Source organism: Sciurus vulgaris, assembly GCF_902686455.1.
Source record: "Sciurus vulgaris genome assembly, chromosome: 7".
NCBI lineage: Eukaryota > Metazoa > Chordata > Mammalia > Rodentia > Sciuridae > Sciurus > Sciurus vulgaris.
This window is the reverse complement of record NC_136467.1, coordinates 123,752,317-123,767,621: the sequence shown is the minus strand read 5'-3', so window position 1 is coordinate 123,767,621 and position 15,305 is coordinate 123,752,317. Positions and strand designations below refer to the sequence as shown.

The window sequence follows — 15,305 nt, the reverse complement described above, 5'->3', positions numbered from 1 at the left end:
GTTCCCGCCCCCTCGCCTAGTTGGAAACGGAGGAGGCGGTCTCCTACGGCTTATTAGTACGCCTCGCCCACCCTCCCCTCAAATAACCTCCACGTCCGCGCATGCGCGCCACTCGGAATGGCTTCGCCGCTACTAAAGTGCTGCCATATTGGTAAAGGTATTAGGGAGGAGGTAGAACGGAATTTCCTGTTCTCGCGGGAGCTAGAGGCGTGACTGCCACGTCCGAGCAAAACGGGAAAGGAGAGGATCCCGGAGCCGGTGAGAATTCCCTGCTTCCCTACTGTCCTTTTTAGGCCTTTTCGCATTTAGTGGGTCATAGAGACGAGGGCCCAGAGAGCCTGTAAAGTGTCTGATTAAAGGCTAGAGCGGTGTCTTGGTGGGGCCCTACATCCAGGAAGGGGTTCGGGATAAAGAGAACGAGTCTTGGGAACAATGTGGGTGGGTACAGAATGGAATGGGGGAGCATCCCGTGGATGTGGTCGGAGGGCGCGAGCAGAATAAAGCAGACCCCCTGTAGAATTGAGGGCCAAGTAGAGTCATTGTCTCTGTCCCTCTGGTCAGCGTGATGGCCAGGGGCCTCCGGGACCCCCACTGGGTGGCCGTGGGACTGCTGACCTGGGCGGCCTTGGGGCTGCTGGTGGCCGGACACGGGGGTCATGATGACTCGCACGAGGACGTGCAAGAAGACTTCCATGGCCACAGCCACAGGCACTCACATGAGGACTTCCACCATGGACACAGCCATGCCCATGGTCATGGCCACACTCATGAGAGCATCTGGCATGGGCACACCCACAGTCATGATCACGGACATTCACATGAGGATTTGCACCATGGCCATGGCCACTCCCATGAGAGCCTGTACCACAAAGGACACGGACATGACCATGAACATCATGGAGGCTATGGGGAGCCCGGAGCTCCAAGCATCAAACACAACCTGGATACCGTCACACTCTGGGCTTATGTGAGTCCCCAGGGGATGGGGTAGAAAGGGACTGTTTCTGGATTGTTGGAAAACTTCACAAAACTTGACCCATGACTCTCCTTCACTAGGCACTGGGGGCCACGGTGCTGATATCTGCTGCTCCATTTTTTGTCCTCTTCCTTATCCCAGTGGAGTCAAACTCCCCGAGACATCGCTCTCTGCTCCAGATTTTGCTCAGTTTTGCTTCTGGAGGGCTCCTGGGAGATGCCTTCCTACACCTTATCCCTCATGCCCTGGGTAAGTAACCTCTAACCCTGCCTCGAAATATAATCTTATTCTTTAGGGAAAAATGGGTTCTTTCTCCATTATTTCTGACATTCTGGTATTCCTCATATACACATCCTTTGGGACATGTTTTCCTCATCTAATTTTTTTTTCTTCCTTCCTGCAGAACCTCATTCTCACAACACTCTGGAGCAGCCTGGGCATGGACACTCCCACAGTGGTGAGGAAAAGGCATATGGGTACAGCAGTTGGGGTGCTGGGAAAAGTCTATGTCTTCCTGTTCTTCACCTCCTACACTGAAGAGGAGTCCATAATCCACATTTCCCATAACCTCTCAATGCCTCCATTTCCAGGCCAGGGCCCCATTCTGTCTGTGGGACTGTGGGTTCTCAGTGGAATTGTCGCCTTCCTTGTGGTGGAGAAATTTGTGAGACATGTGAAAGGAGGACATGGACACAGTCATGGTCATGGTCCCACCCATGGAAGTCATGGACATGGAAGTCAGGGTGAGCCCAGAAACAACTCTGCTGAAAGCGACCTTGTGTGCCTCAGAATCCCCTCATCTTATGGCTGTCAGGTGGAACAGACTTCCCTTTGAGGATATGTCAGAAGCTATCTTCCCCACTCTGACCAACTCCTTTTTTTCCTCAGAGCATCCTTCAAAGGAGAAGCCTAGCTCAGAGGAAGAAGAAAAGGAAGCAGGAGGGTTGCGGAAGAGGAGAGGAGGGAGCACTGGGCCCAAAGATGGGCCAGTGAGACCTCAGAACCCTGAAGAAGGAAAAACAGGTTCAGGTAAGGGCTGGGGATGATGATAAGCTTGGGCAAGGGGCACCATTGTAAATCACATAGAATATATGCTGTGGATATTGTTATGCTTCTGGGAAACACTAAGGAACTTATATATATGTGAGATGATCTCTGAGAGGAGATATGAGAGAGGCTGACAAGACCTGGAACTGGGGGGTGATGAGTGCCTCTGAACATTTTCTTTCTCTCTGCTCTACAAGATCTACGTGTGTCCGGGTACCTGAATCTGGCTGCTGATTTGGCACACAACTTCACAGATGGTCTAGCTATTGGTGCTTCCTTTCGAGGAGGCCGAGGGCTGGGAATACTGACCACAATGACTGTCCTACTTCATGAAGTGCCCCATGAGGTTGGAGACTTTGCCATCTTGGTCCAATCTGGCTGCAGCAAAAAGCAGGTTGGTGATGATGTCTACCAAGCCTGGATACTTCAAACCCTTTGCTTCTACTTACTCACTTCAAACCCAGGACTGCCTCTCATTGTTTCCAAACAAGTTGTACTACCATTGACAACAAATCCTCTAGAAATGAGGAAAGAAGAAGTTCTATTTTCTTTGTCCTATAATTCAGTATTTCTTGAACTGTGGTCTGTAAATCCTCTGACTATTTTATAGGTAATGTCATATGCACACTGGACTCCAAGGTCCACAGGAAGGACCTCTGCTCAAATTTTTCAGTTGGGTTCAATGGTACACGTATAATCCCATCAACTCAGGAGACTGAGGCAAGAGGATCAAAAGTTCAAGGCCAAAGGCAGCATGGTGATGCACACCTGTAATCCCAGAGGCTCAGGAAGCTGAGGCAGGAGGATCATAAGTTCAAAGCCAGCCTCAGCTACTCAGTGAGGCCCTAAATAACTTAGTGAGATCCTGTCTCTAAGTAAAACATAAGAAGGGCTAGGGATGTGGCCCAGTGGTTAAGCATCCCTGGGTTCAATTCCTAGTGCTGGGGCGGCGGGGGGGCATTTTTTTTTTTTTTAATGTTTTTTTCCTGGAAAATGTGTAGTCTGGAACGCCTCCTCCCCTTTTTAAACCTAGTTTTATAGTTTCTGAAGACATGCACCCTACACCTACCTACACATCTATACCTCACTAACTACATCTAAATACTGATAATCTTTAGCTTTTGGTGAGTACCTTTTTCTCTTTTCTGCCCACCAGGCGATGCGTCTACAACTACTGACAGCCGTAGGAGCACTGGCAGGCACAGCCTGTGCCCTTCTCACTGAAGGAGGAGTAGTGGGCAGTGATGTTGCAGGTGGTGCAGGTCCTGGCTGGGTTCTGCCATTCACTGCAGGTGGTTTTATCTATGTAGCAACAGTGTCTGTATTGCCAGAGCTGTTAAGGGAGGCGTCACCATTACAGTCACTCCTGGAGGTGCTGGGGCTGCTGGCAGGAGTTGTCATGATGGTGCTGATTGCCCACCTCGAGTAAGGCAGGATAAACCACCCCCACCCCTGCCCCAAACTTCTACCCCTAACCTCAAGTCAGGGGTCTGTGGCGTTTGGGGGCCCTGGCCATGGACATCTGCCAAAGGAAGGAGTTGTAGCCCAGAAGAAAGGTGATTTTGGCATTAGGACCTTCAAGTTTTGGCAATCTTACAGGGGTCATAGAGGTGAGAATAAGAGGCCAAAGGGACCAAAGTGTTGGGCACTTCCCAACCATATTGTAGATTTTGGAGGGATAAACGGGGCCACGAAGAATACTGTAAGGGAAAGGGGTGATGGCAGCATACCTGGTATACCCTAACCACTTGTTCTCAGAGGACCAAGCTGCCAAGCAGGGTCCTTCTTCCTCTCCCCCACCTGTTGGTGGAGGCTTCAGGGAAGACCTGAACCCAGGACTGAGGGGGTGACAGGAGGAGTTGGGGGTAAACATCAATCGTGTGTTCTGATTTGGGAGTGATCGGAGGATTGGGGGGGGGTGGGAGAAGATTAGTTGGTAATCTCAAGCCTAATTTTTTGTTTCGTTTCTATTCATTTTATATCATTGTGTTTGAATCGAAGGGGAGGGGTGGGACCGGAAATAAAGACCTTGGATCTTCCGCCCCACATGCTGTCTTTGTCTTTTTTGGGGGAATGGGGCCCCTAGTCTCCCCGCACTCCCCGGGCCCCCTTTCGGAGGTGCATGGCCACGCCCCCACGGTGGGAGGTCGGCCCGCGCTCTCGGCCGCAGATGGCCTAAGGCTGGTGGATCTTCGATTGGTCCTGGCCTGGGCCTTGCCACGCCCCCTGTGTGCTTGGATTGGCTCTGGGCTTGGGTGCCGGCCCGCCCGCCGCCCGCCATGGCGCCTCAGCTCCGGCTTGGTTCCGCGCTGGCCTTGGTCACAGGTTCAGAGGGTCTTCTCCTAGGGCGGGTTGGGTGCCGGAGTGATGTTAAGGGGAGCGCCCTCAGACCCCTCGACCCCAGTGACCTTTGGAACCTTGTCCGAATTTTACTAACTTTGCACCCTGTGACTTCTGGCCCGGCCCGCTCCTCTCTCCTTCCCTTCTCCGCATACTTATTCCCACCTCAGGTGCGGGTAGCGGCATCGGCCGGGCGATCTGTGCGCGCCTGGCCAGAGAGGGGGCTGCCGTAGCCGCCTGCGACCTGGACGGGACGGCAGCACAGGAGACGGTGCGGCAGCTAGGCGGGTCGAGGAGCGAGGAAGGGGCGCCCTACGGGAACCACGCTGCCTTCCAGGCTGACGTGTCTGAGGCCAGGGCTGCCAGGGGCCTGCTGGAACAAGTGCAGGTGAACGTCAGGCGACGTGGCCCTTGCACACACACCGTTAAAACTCTGGGTCTTTGTGGTGTTTTGATATCTAACCTCCCCCCTCCCGTAGGCCAGCTTTTCTCGCCCGCCATCTGTCATTGTGTCCTGTGCGGGCATCACTCGGGATGAGTTTCTGCTCCACATGTCTGAGGATGACTGGGACAAAGTCATAGACGTCAACCTCAAGGTGGTGACCTCTGAACCTGTGACTTCTGGTCCCCCAAACCAGGGGAGGGAGTTGGAGAAGGGCTGTCACCCCAGCTGATCTCTGCCTTACTACCCTCTCCTGCCAGGGGATCTTCCTAGTCACTCAGGCTGCAGCTCAAGCCTTGGTGTCCAGTGGTTGTCATGGCTCCATTATCAATATCAGTAGCATCATTGGAAAGGTCAGGTTGGGTTGGGACAAGGTCAGCCGGCCAAGTGAGCAAGAGAGAAGAGCCCCTCCTTGAGATTCCTTACTCATCCTAGATCTCTGACTCATCTGTAGGTGGGGAACATCGGGCAGACAAACTATGCTGCATCCAAGGCTGGAGTGATTGGGCTGACACAGACTGCAGCCCGAGAGCTTGGACGGTTGGTCAAACACCTAGCGGTGCGGGGAACTTCGCTGAGGCATGTAGGGACTTGAGGGAAGGGTCAGTGTCCTGTCCAGAGTCAGCAACCACTCTCCTTTCTACAGACATGGGATCCGCTGTAACTCTGTCCTCCCAGGGTTCATTGCAACACCCATGACAGAGAAAATGCCTCAGAAAGTGAAGGATAAGGTAGGAGGCTGTTAGTGGAGAACACAATCAGTCAGAGACCCAAAATCTCTGGGCTTCAGAGAGAGAGAATGCTGGGCACAGTGCCTGGCAAACAGTAAGTATTCAATAAATGTATGGGGGATGAAGACAAAAGAAAAAAAATCACAATCTCAATCTTCAAATCCGTAAAAGAAACTTTCACCACTCACATATAAGTGTTTCCTTTCAGGTGACCAGAATGATCCCGATGGGACACTGGGGGAACCCTGAGGGTGAGCACTGAGTGGGGAGGGGGCCTGAATGAAAAGAACCCAAGATTTATATTTTTGAGAGCGTCTCACCAGGATTAGTAGTTGGGGTGGGTGAGGGGTATCAGAATTGATGGCTACTTTGAGTCTATGGAAGTGAATGGGATTGTGCCCTTTCCCCACCATTCCTATAGATGTCGCAGATGTGGTTGCATTCTTGGCATCTGAAGACAGTGGATACATCACAGGCGCCTCAGTGGAAGTCACTGGTATGAGGCTAGCATGGGGAAGGACAGGGCAGAGAAGTAGAACTCCAACCATATGAGAAAGCCAGTGAGGGAAGTCTGGAGCTACTGTGGGAAGGGCAGAGGCTCCCTAGGCCAGGAACAGAAATGGGCACCCCCAGCCCATTTATCTCTCCGCCCATGCATCTGTCCAAATGTTTTTGCCCCTCCCAGGAGGTCTTTTCATGTAACTGCCTCAAGGACCCTGGACTCTTCTCACTCCCCCAACCACTCTGCCGTGTCTCCTGCTGATGAGGACTCAAAGTTCCCAGGCTACAAAAGGGGTGGCAGTGTATGGCTCAGGAATGCTGAATATGGGAGGCAGGGGTGCTTGTGACCCTAATAAATTCCAAATCCTCTTCCCTGCCACCTCCGGTTCTTCTTGTGTCCAAGCCCTCAGACCCTTCCCCACCTCCCCCTCTTCCCTTTCCCGAAGGATTGTTCCCTTTCACTGCCTGGTCTCCCAGGGCAACCTCCGCCGCCGGGTGTGAGAGGAAAGAGTGTATGTCACTGTGTATGCGTGACACTCTGGGCCTTTTTGGAGGGAGGGGTTTCTGCCCTACCCCCTTTCACTGGTTCTGCAGTGCCAGTCCCCTCCCCCCAACTCCCTGAGTCCTTATGGTCCCCAAGGGTGATTTGTTCTTGGCCCCATCCTGGTGTCCAGTCTGGCCTTGGAAGGGGGTCTTGGAACAGGTGGCCCTCCCCCACCCCTCTCCTTTCTCTCAGTCCCCCCTCCCCTTTCTCTCCACCTTACAATAGCTGCAGCCGGCTTGGGGTCGGATGGGGGGGATTAGGGGAGGGGGCCAGGATTAGGGGAATGGACCAGCCGATGAAAGGGGCTGGAGGAGAGCAGAAGGGAGGGGGTTGGGAAGAGAAGGAGGAGGAAGGGGAGGGGGTCCGCGCTAATCGACTCTGGCGCCCACATAAGGACTGGCCACGGACTGAAGGAGAGGACAGGGAAGTAGGGGGCAACTGGGGTGGGGGGGCGAGGGAACCCACTGCTGACTTGTCCCAGAGACAGGCCACCCCCTGGCAGCCGCTGCCCAAGTCTGGGATCCCCTGCACAGACTGGCGGGGAAAGAACCCCCCTCACGGTCTTTTTTCCCCCGGTATCCCTTATTCCCTGTCCTCAATGGGGATCGCTCTGCTCCTTCCTCTTGCCTCTCCTCTCGGTTTCCTTCCTTTAGAGTCCTGGAAAAGGCTTTTGCTCACTTCCCACTGGAGACATTCCGTCCCTTGTGTCCCCCACCCACACGCACACACCCCTATCCAGTGGGGGCCCCATCTTGTGTGTATGTCCCTGCTTCCGCGTGGTGTCTCCATTCCCCCATTCCTCCCGTGCGCCTCCCTCCCCCGTCCCGGGCCGCGGCTCTTGATTGTCCAAACGCAATTCTCGAGTCTATGGCTCCGGCCGAGAGTTGAGTCTGGACGTCCTGAGCCGCCGCCCCCAAACCTCGAGCGGGAGAGCGGGTCGGAGGGTCTAGGGAGAGGCAAAGCGAAGGGTGGATCAAGTCCCCAGGGTTTAGGGGAATCCCGAGCACGTCGGGACCTAGTTGCATTCACAGGACTTGTCTAAGGCGACAGAGACTCTTTTGCACCTTTCCCGCCCCCCCCCCCGCCCCGGGATCCCAAGCTGGAGGTTACGAAGAAGTTGTATGACGGTGTGGGAGAGATTCCCCAAGGCCACAAGGGGATGCGGAGTGGGGGAGGTGGCCCCCTTCGCGAGCCCTCGGTCCCCTCCTGGGGTCCGAGCAATCCCAGGCCCCGCCCTCCAAAGCGGAGGCCCCGGGTGGGGGAACCCGGGTAGGGAACGGTGGCTAAGGTTGGCCCCGCAACCGTGCTGAGCCAGGGGAGGAGACCGAAGTCCCTACGCGGCGCGGGACTCCCGGGACGCCGGTTACTCGCGCGGGGCGGGCGCGTCTCGTGGGCGGGGGAACCCCGGCGTCCAAGTCGCGTCCCACCCGCGCCGAGAGTGGCGGGTGACGTCTGCCAGCGGGGGGGGGGGGGGGGTGGAGGGACAGGCGGAAGTGACGTAGGGCCCCAGCGCCCGGGCCATGGCGGCGGCGGCGGCGGGAGCTGCTGTCTGAGCAGCGGCCGCGGACCGAGCGGACTCGGCCCAGGAGTCAAGGCCTAGGGAGAGGCGCTACGGCGGCTGGAGCGCGGACTGTGCAGTCGGGTGAGGGGCTGCGCCGGCGCGGGGGCGGGGGAGCAGAGGGGAGTCTCTAGAGGGGCGGGGTCTGCCCGAGGGGCGGCCCCCCTAACACCGCCTCCCCTTTCCCCCTCCCTAGCCTTCCTCTCCTCCTCCGCAGCGGAGCCCTGGTGGGGGGTCTGTGCCCTGTCACCATGACGACGCCGGCGAATGCCCAGAATGCCAGCAAAACGTGGGAACTGAGTCTGTATGAACTGCACCGGACCCCGCAGGTGACAGGGACCTTCCTGTCCTGGCTTAACCCCTCCCCTTAAATCCCTGATCCACGGACCCCATCACACAGCTTGTTTTCCATTTTTTCCCCTACTTCTCGGTCCCTGCTTGATTTCACAGACTCCCTGGACCTACCTTTGAATCACCTTAATCTTTTAAAGCACTTTTACATTTAATTTAATCCTCAAAACAGCCCTGTCAGAGTTAGAGCAAATATAACTATCTTCATTTGAAAGATAGTAAGACACCAAAATTATCTTCCGTTCTCCAGTTTAATGTCATAGGTCAGTGCATACAGGACCCACCTTGGAAGTTTATTTAAGATGGAACTTCATGGACCAGCATTCAAACATTCTGATTCAGTAGTGCAGTGGACCCCCAGAATCTGCATTTTTAACAGGAACCCTAGGGAATTCTGATGTAGGTAGTACCAGAATCACATTGTAAAAAAAATTCTGTTGACTAAGTCTTCTTCAAACCACAGATCCATGGCATCCACCCTCTGCCCCTAGACCTCTCACCAAACTCTGATTCTCCTATTCCAAAACTCCTCTTGGTTTATGGACCCTAATCCTTTCTGTTATTCATTCTCTCCAAGTCAGTAGTTCTTCTCCACCTAAGAATTCCCATCTTCCTCAGGTGACCCACATGGTATCCAGATCCTGCCATCTCACTGTATTTCTCAAAATTCCTTTCTTATGATTGCTTGTTTTGAAAATCCCTTTCCTGGTAACCCAACACCACCCTTCACTCACTTGTGCTTCCAGGAAGCCATCATGGATGGCACAGAGATTGCGGTATCCCCTCGGTCACTGCATTCAGAACTCATGTGCCCCATCTGCCTGGACATGCTGAAGAATACAATGACCACCAAGGAGTGCCTCCATCGGTTCTGCTCTGACTGCATTGTCACAGCCCTGCGGAGCGGGTAACAGGAGGGACTTGTTTTGAGATGGGGTGAAGAGGCCTAGAGTTGGTGTCCTCTCACTGGTCCTAGTTCAGCCAGGACTTAGGGTACTGACAGCTCAGGCTTCCTTTCTCCTGTTCCAGGAACAAGGAGTGTCCTACCTGCAGAAAAAAGCTTGTATCCAAGCGGTCCCTACGACCAGACCCCAATTTTGATGCCCTGATCTCTAAGATCTATCCCAGCCGGGAGGAATATGAGGCCCATCAAGACCGAGTGCTCATCCGCCTCAGCCGCCTGCACAACCAGCAGGCACTGAGCTCCAGCATTGAAGAGGGGCTGCGCATGCAGGCCATGCACAGGTGGGGAGTCAGGAGAAGGGCCACAACAGGGTGGTGGGGTGGGTCCCTTGGTCAAAGTCCTTGGACTGTCTTTGCTGTCTGCTAGTGTCTAAGCCTCAGTATCCTTACAGCTGACCGCAGCCTTACTGTTGGACCTGGAAATCATGGATGTAAATTACAGCCTTAGTAAACAACTGGCAGTGCTATTCTTAGAAAGAAAATAGCTCTCCCTCTAACTTTTTAGAAGTTAGAACAGTATATTGATTTCAAGCATAATCTCCGGGTTCGTGCTGGGGAGTAAATCGCCTCCTAGGCCTCCTCTCTGTAATGTGTGTCCACGTTACCTTTGGATGTTGTTGAAAATGCAAACTCCGATTCAGGTGATCTGCATCGGATCTGCATTCTGCAAGCTCGCTGGTGATGTCTGTGCTGGTCCTTGGACCACACTTTGAGGGTGAGGTCCTATGATCTCAAATTGCTTAACCTTTCTAAGCTTGTTTCCTCAGCTATAAAATGGAGATTAAATACTTAGGGCGCTTGGCATATTGTTCGCGTTAATAAATATCAGGTACCATCATTAGGATTTCCGTGACCTCTTAATTCTCTGAAGTTAATTCTTAATTCTCTAAGCCCCTTATCCTTGGTGCTTTCTAATCTTAACCACTTGCTTCTACAGGGCCCAGCGTGTGAGACGGCCGATGCCTGGGTCAGATCAGACCACAACGATGAGTGGGGGGGAAGGAGAGCCTGGGGAGGGAGAGGGGGATGGAGAAGATGTGAGCTCAGATTCAGCCCCTGACTCTGCCCCAGGCCCTGCTCCCAAGAGACCCCGTGGAGGGGGCGCAGGGGGCAGCAGTGTAGGGACAGGGGGAGGGGGAACTGGTGGGGTGGGTGGGGGTGCCGGTTCTGAAGACTCTGGTGACAGGGGAGGCACCCTGGGAGGGGGAACCCTGGGCCCCCCAAGCCCTCCTGGGGCCCCCAGTCCCCCGGAGCCAGGTGGAGAAATTGAGCTCGTGTTCCGGCCCCACCCCCTGCTCGTGGAGAAGGGAGAATACTGCCAGACTAGGTGAGGACCCCTGACTTTCCCCAGACCACTTTTTAATTCAAAGCTCAGAGAGTTCCATTCACAAATGGGGTTCATCCAATCCCAAAAGCAACTCCAACCCAGAGGCCCTTTGGGAAAGTCCCCACCTTCCCATCCCCATTTGCAACCTCCCATGCCCTGAACCTGCCCTCTCTCCCACCCCAGGTATGTGAAGACAACTGGGAATGCCACAGTGGACCATCTCTCCAAGTACTTGGCCCTGCGCATTGCCCTTGAGCGGAGGCAACAGCAAGAGGCGGGCGAGCCAGGAGGGCCCGGAGGGGGTGCCTCTGACACTGGGGGACCTGATGGGGGTGGTGGGGAAGGTGGGGGTGCCGGAGGAGGTGATGGGCCTGAGGAGCCTGCTTTGCCCAGCCTGGAGGGTGTCAGTGAAAAGCAGTACACCATCTACATCGCACCTGGAGGCGGCGCATTCACGGTGAGAGCCTCTGAGGGCACTGGCTTACAGGGGACAGGAGGGAAGGGTAGCCTGAGGCCACACAGCCAAGAGCCTGACCTCGCATCTCAATGGCCCTCTTCTCACCCCTGCTCCTTCATTTTCCTCCCTTCCTTCCCCCTTCCTTCCTCTCCCATTGCTCCATATGCTCCTGCTTTGCTCCTACTTTCTTTTTTCTCCCTTGGTCACTTTTTTCTCTCATTCATTTCCTTTTCCATCTTCTCCAACTTTCTTCTCTCCTCCCTGTCTCACTCTCTCCTTAGACGCTGAATGGCTCGCTGACCCTGGAGCTGGTGAATGAGAAGTTCTGGAAGGTGTCCCGGCCGCTAGAGCTCTGCTATGCCCCCACTAAGGATCCAAAGTGACCCCACAAGGGGACAGCCAGAGAATGGGGACCATGGGCTGTCCCTGTGTCCTGGCCCACCACCCCAGCTTCTTCATCTCCCTTGCCCCCCCCCCCCAGCCCAGCCAGCCAGCAAAAGGACACAAATGAGGACAAGTGGCTTTTATACAAAGTATCTATATCAGATTCTTCTATATTGTACAGAGTGGGGTGTGCGCCCCCATCTACTGCCTTTTCTATTGCCCCCAACCTCCCATCTATCCCAGATGACAGGGAAGGTGAGGAGCCCTCCCCTTCATGCCCGCCTACCAACAACAAATTTGCTTTTTTTCCTCTTTGAAACCTGCAGTTTTGTGTGTGTTTATCAGGGGTGCACAAGGAAGAAGATTGGGGAGGGAGGCCTCGAAATAATGTCAAATCAGCCTTGGAAATGTCTAGGAGTGCTCCAGAGGGTTTAAGTTCCATTTTTCTAAATCTCCAAATTAGAAAATAGGTATAAAAGTAGGAAGGAACCATCTGCGTCTGGAAAAGAGACAGTGAAGAGTGGGGAGGTGTGAAGTCAGATCCAAAGCTTGCTCCTCAAAACCTGAATCACCCAGGAGGAAATCCAGCTTCCATGCCAAAGGGAAAGCAGAATGGTGACTCGAGAGTAAAGCGTGTTTGTAGGTGCCCACAGGACAGGAGGCTAATGTTCCCTGTCACCTTGAGGAGCTGGTTTCCATAGCTGGGAAAAAAGAGGGAGGGAGATGGGACCATGAAAAGAAAACCCCATAGTAATCCCAGCAGCTGGGAGGCTGAGGCAGGAGGGTCACAAGTTTAAGGCCAGCCACAGCAATTTAGCAATGCCCTAAGCAACTTAGGGAGGCCCTGTCTCAAAAAATAAAAAGGGCTGGGATGTGGCTTAGTGATAGAGCACCCCTGAGTTCAATTCACAGTACAAAAAAAAAAAAAAAATGAAAACCCCATAGTGGACATTCCTGCCACCCAGGAGCCGGGCTGCCTCCGGAAGCAGGGTGGGCAGGGTTGCGGACTACAGTTCCCAGGAGTGCACAGCCTGTGCCCGCTGCCTGCGGGGCTGTGCTGGGAGGGCCGCCAGGGAGTTGTAGTTCAGCACTTGTCCAGGCAGCGGCTGAAAGAAGAAAGTTGCAGAGAGGTCGGGGCATCAAGAAAAGCCCCAGCTGTCTCCAGGACTCGAGTTCCACGGGCGGGATAGGACAGGGCTCCAAACCCAGGGCAGAGCGGGCAGGGGCGCAGTCCAGGGCATTGTGGGATTCGGGGAAGATTCACTCCCTTTGCAGGAGGCACTGCCCCACCCTCCACCCAGCCCCTTTGCCCCTCACTTCCTGTTTGCACTGTGCCTGACACCCTCACCTCCATCTGCCCCAATTCCTCCCCCCCTCACTTCCATCTGCCCCAATTCCTCCCCCTGATTCAGTTTTGTGTCGCTGGCAAAGCAGCCAGCTGAGCAGGTAAAGCTCACTTGGCCTCCCAGCCCCGTCGATTAGGTGTCCCCCCTCACCGCTCCGCTGACCGAAAGGCACCCTACTTCTCCCTTGGAAGTTCTCATTTGTTCCCCCTTGTCCCTGGCACCTTTAAATTCGGTGGACGGATGCAGGTGGCACCCGCCAGCCCCTGGCAAATACCACAGACCTGGAGACCCGGTGCCGGCAGACATAGACAACACCCACTCCCGCTTAGTAGCAGCCGCTTCTGCACAGCCTCCCTGCAACCCGAGATCTGAACTCCTTTTCTTTCTGATCCAAGTGTCCAGGGTGTGGTGCTTCTGGCATGTTGGCAGAGGCAAGTGGGCCTTGTTCCTGGAGCCCCAAGGTAAAGAAGCAGGTGGGAAGCAGCCTGATGAGTTACAAAGTGGAAGTCCAAAGTATGGAATTACCAGGCTTTTGCCCAGTTTCAGGGTTTGTTGGAAGTGGAAGTGTCTCCCCTGCTCCCTCATTCTCTCCTAACCAGATCCACAGCCTCCACTGTCTCTGTTGCCTACCCCTCTTGCTTCACTGTAGAACAATCCACCACCCTTTTGGTCCCTCCATCTCAGCTCCCCTTTGGCTCATTCTCTTCTTCTTACCACCTCCCCATGTTTCCTCTGCAGCAGGTGCTCTCTCACCGTCCCCTGCCCCCATGTGACTGTGAACTTCAAAGATATATCTATGTATTTAGATGACTTCATGTGGAAGACTTACTAGAACATCCTCTGAGTGATGGGTGGCTCCAAGTCTGTCCCACCCCTCTCTCTCCTGGGGTGTTTCCTTCCCAAATCCTTCAATTCCTCTCAATCCAGTAGGCATTACTGAGTTAGGCAAGGTGAGAGATACAAAGTATACAAAAGGGACCTTTGCTCTTTTGTTCAGGAACAAGACATTATTAGTAGAAAAGGGAACAATGCAGGAGCAGGGTAAAGAGAAAGGTGAACTCTAGAATCAGACCACCCTGGGTTCCAATCTCCACTCCATCTCACACAAACCACTCGATTTTACTTTGGAATTCTCAAACACAAAATGGGGAGACTAACAGGTTTCTGTGAGGATTTAGTGAGATAATACAAGTAGAGTGGTGTGCCTGACAGACCTGCCCTTCCTGTGTGGATCCTGGACCAGAAGCCTCATCAGCACCTGGGAACTCGTTAGAAATGCAACACCTGGGCCCAGATCAGCCACATGAGAACTCTGGAAGTAGCTGGGTGCACTGGTGCACACCTGTAATCCCAGCAACCTGGCAGGCTAAGGCAGGAGGATCACAAGTTTGAGACGACCCTGGGAAATTTATTGACGCCCCCTGCCCCTGCCCCCAAAAAAGAAAGTAAAAGACTGGGTGTGTAACTCCGTAGTAAAATGCCCCTGGGCTCAATTCCCAGAACTGGGGGGGAAATGGAGTAAGAAGCTCTGGAAATGAGGACAGCAGTTACGTTTTAACAAGCCCCCTGTGATTCTGATGTGCGCACAAGGCTGAGAACCACTGCAGTGTGTGCTCAGTGAAAGGTTGGCTCCCTCTCCCAACACACACACACACACACACACACACATACACACACACACACAGAGTGCTGGGCTTGAACCCAGGGCCTCGGAACACTGGACTACACCCCCAGCCCTGGTCCTTTCTTTCCAGTGTGAACAGCAAATGTTCTATGGGGGGGGGTGGGGGTGGGGGGGTTCTCCAACCTCCAGAGCAGGGACTATGGTGGTAGGTGATCAAGGGGCCTCCCAGAGGAGATGGCACTGGACTGGGGAGGGGAAGAGAAGAATGCCTGCCCAGGCAGGGGAAATGGTGGAGGAACTTCTGTCTCCCTTACTCCCACTGCCACCTCCATGTCACTCTCTCAGGCTTCTCAGCACCGCCCCACCAACCTGTACAGCAGGTTCTGTGTCTGAATATGGGAGCTGAGCCTGGACCTGAGGTCCTACAGGAGCCTCTGCCCATTGTAGCCCTTATTCACCCTGTCCTTGCCTGGCAGCCTTTAATTCCCTTGTAAACTGTTCACAGGAAAAATCATGCACCATGTTCTTCCATCAACCCACGGTATAGAAGAGAGGGACAGACGTCCCAGTTACTTTTTTTTTTTTTTTTTTTTTTTTTTTTTTTTGGTACCAGGAATTGAACCCAGGAGCACTCAACCACTGAACCTCAACCCCAGCCTGTTTTTATATTTTATTTAGAGACAGTCTCACTGAGTTGCTTAGGGCCTCCCTAAG

General features: G+C 54.0%; 3 protein-coding genes across 3 annotated transcripts; all 3 read left to right on the top strand.

Annotated features, from left to right (window-relative positions):
• The first annotated feature begins 114 nt into the window (after positions 1-114).
• Positions 115-4,069, top strand: SLC39A7 (solute carrier family 39 member 7). The gene is made up of 8 exons (XM_079147836.1): positions 115-258; positions 562-967; positions 1,057-1,225; positions 1,380-1,433; positions 1,567-1,719; positions 1,865-2,005; positions 2,221-2,417; positions 3,180-4,069. Exons 2-8 carry the CDS (start codon positions 566-568, stop codon positions 3,450-3,452), a joined length of 1,389 nt encoding a protein of 462 aa, XP_079003962.1. The 5' UTR covers positions 115-258; positions 562-565; the 3' UTR covers positions 3,453-4,069.
• A 122-nt stretch (positions 4,070-4,191) lies between these two features.
• HSD17B8 (hydroxysteroid 17-beta dehydrogenase 8) lies at positions 4,192-6,416 on the top strand. The gene is made up of 9 exons (XM_079147859.1): positions 4,192-4,348; positions 4,534-4,751; positions 4,843-4,959; positions 5,066-5,158; positions 5,260-5,345; positions 5,452-5,536; positions 5,745-5,787; positions 5,958-6,032; positions 6,222-6,416. Exons 1-9 carry the CDS (start codon positions 4,303-4,305, stop codon positions 6,236-6,238), a joined length of 780 nt encoding a protein of 259 aa, XP_079003985.1. The 5' UTR covers positions 4,192-4,302; the 3' UTR covers positions 6,239-6,416.
• A 1,648-nt stretch (positions 6,417-8,064) lies between these two features.
• Positions 8,065-11,940, top strand: RING1 (ring finger protein 1). The gene is made up of 7 exons (XM_079147841.1): positions 8,065-8,223; positions 8,336-8,468; positions 9,237-9,397; positions 9,520-9,735; positions 10,391-10,780; positions 10,964-11,237; positions 11,519-11,940. The coding sequence occupies exons 2-7, from the start codon at positions 8,391-8,393 to the stop codon at positions 11,618-11,620; spliced, it is 1,221 nt and encodes a 406-aa protein (XP_079003967.1). The 5' UTR covers positions 8,065-8,223; positions 8,336-8,390; the 3' UTR covers positions 11,621-11,940.
• The last annotated feature ends 3,365 nt before the right edge of the window (positions 11,941-15,305 follow it).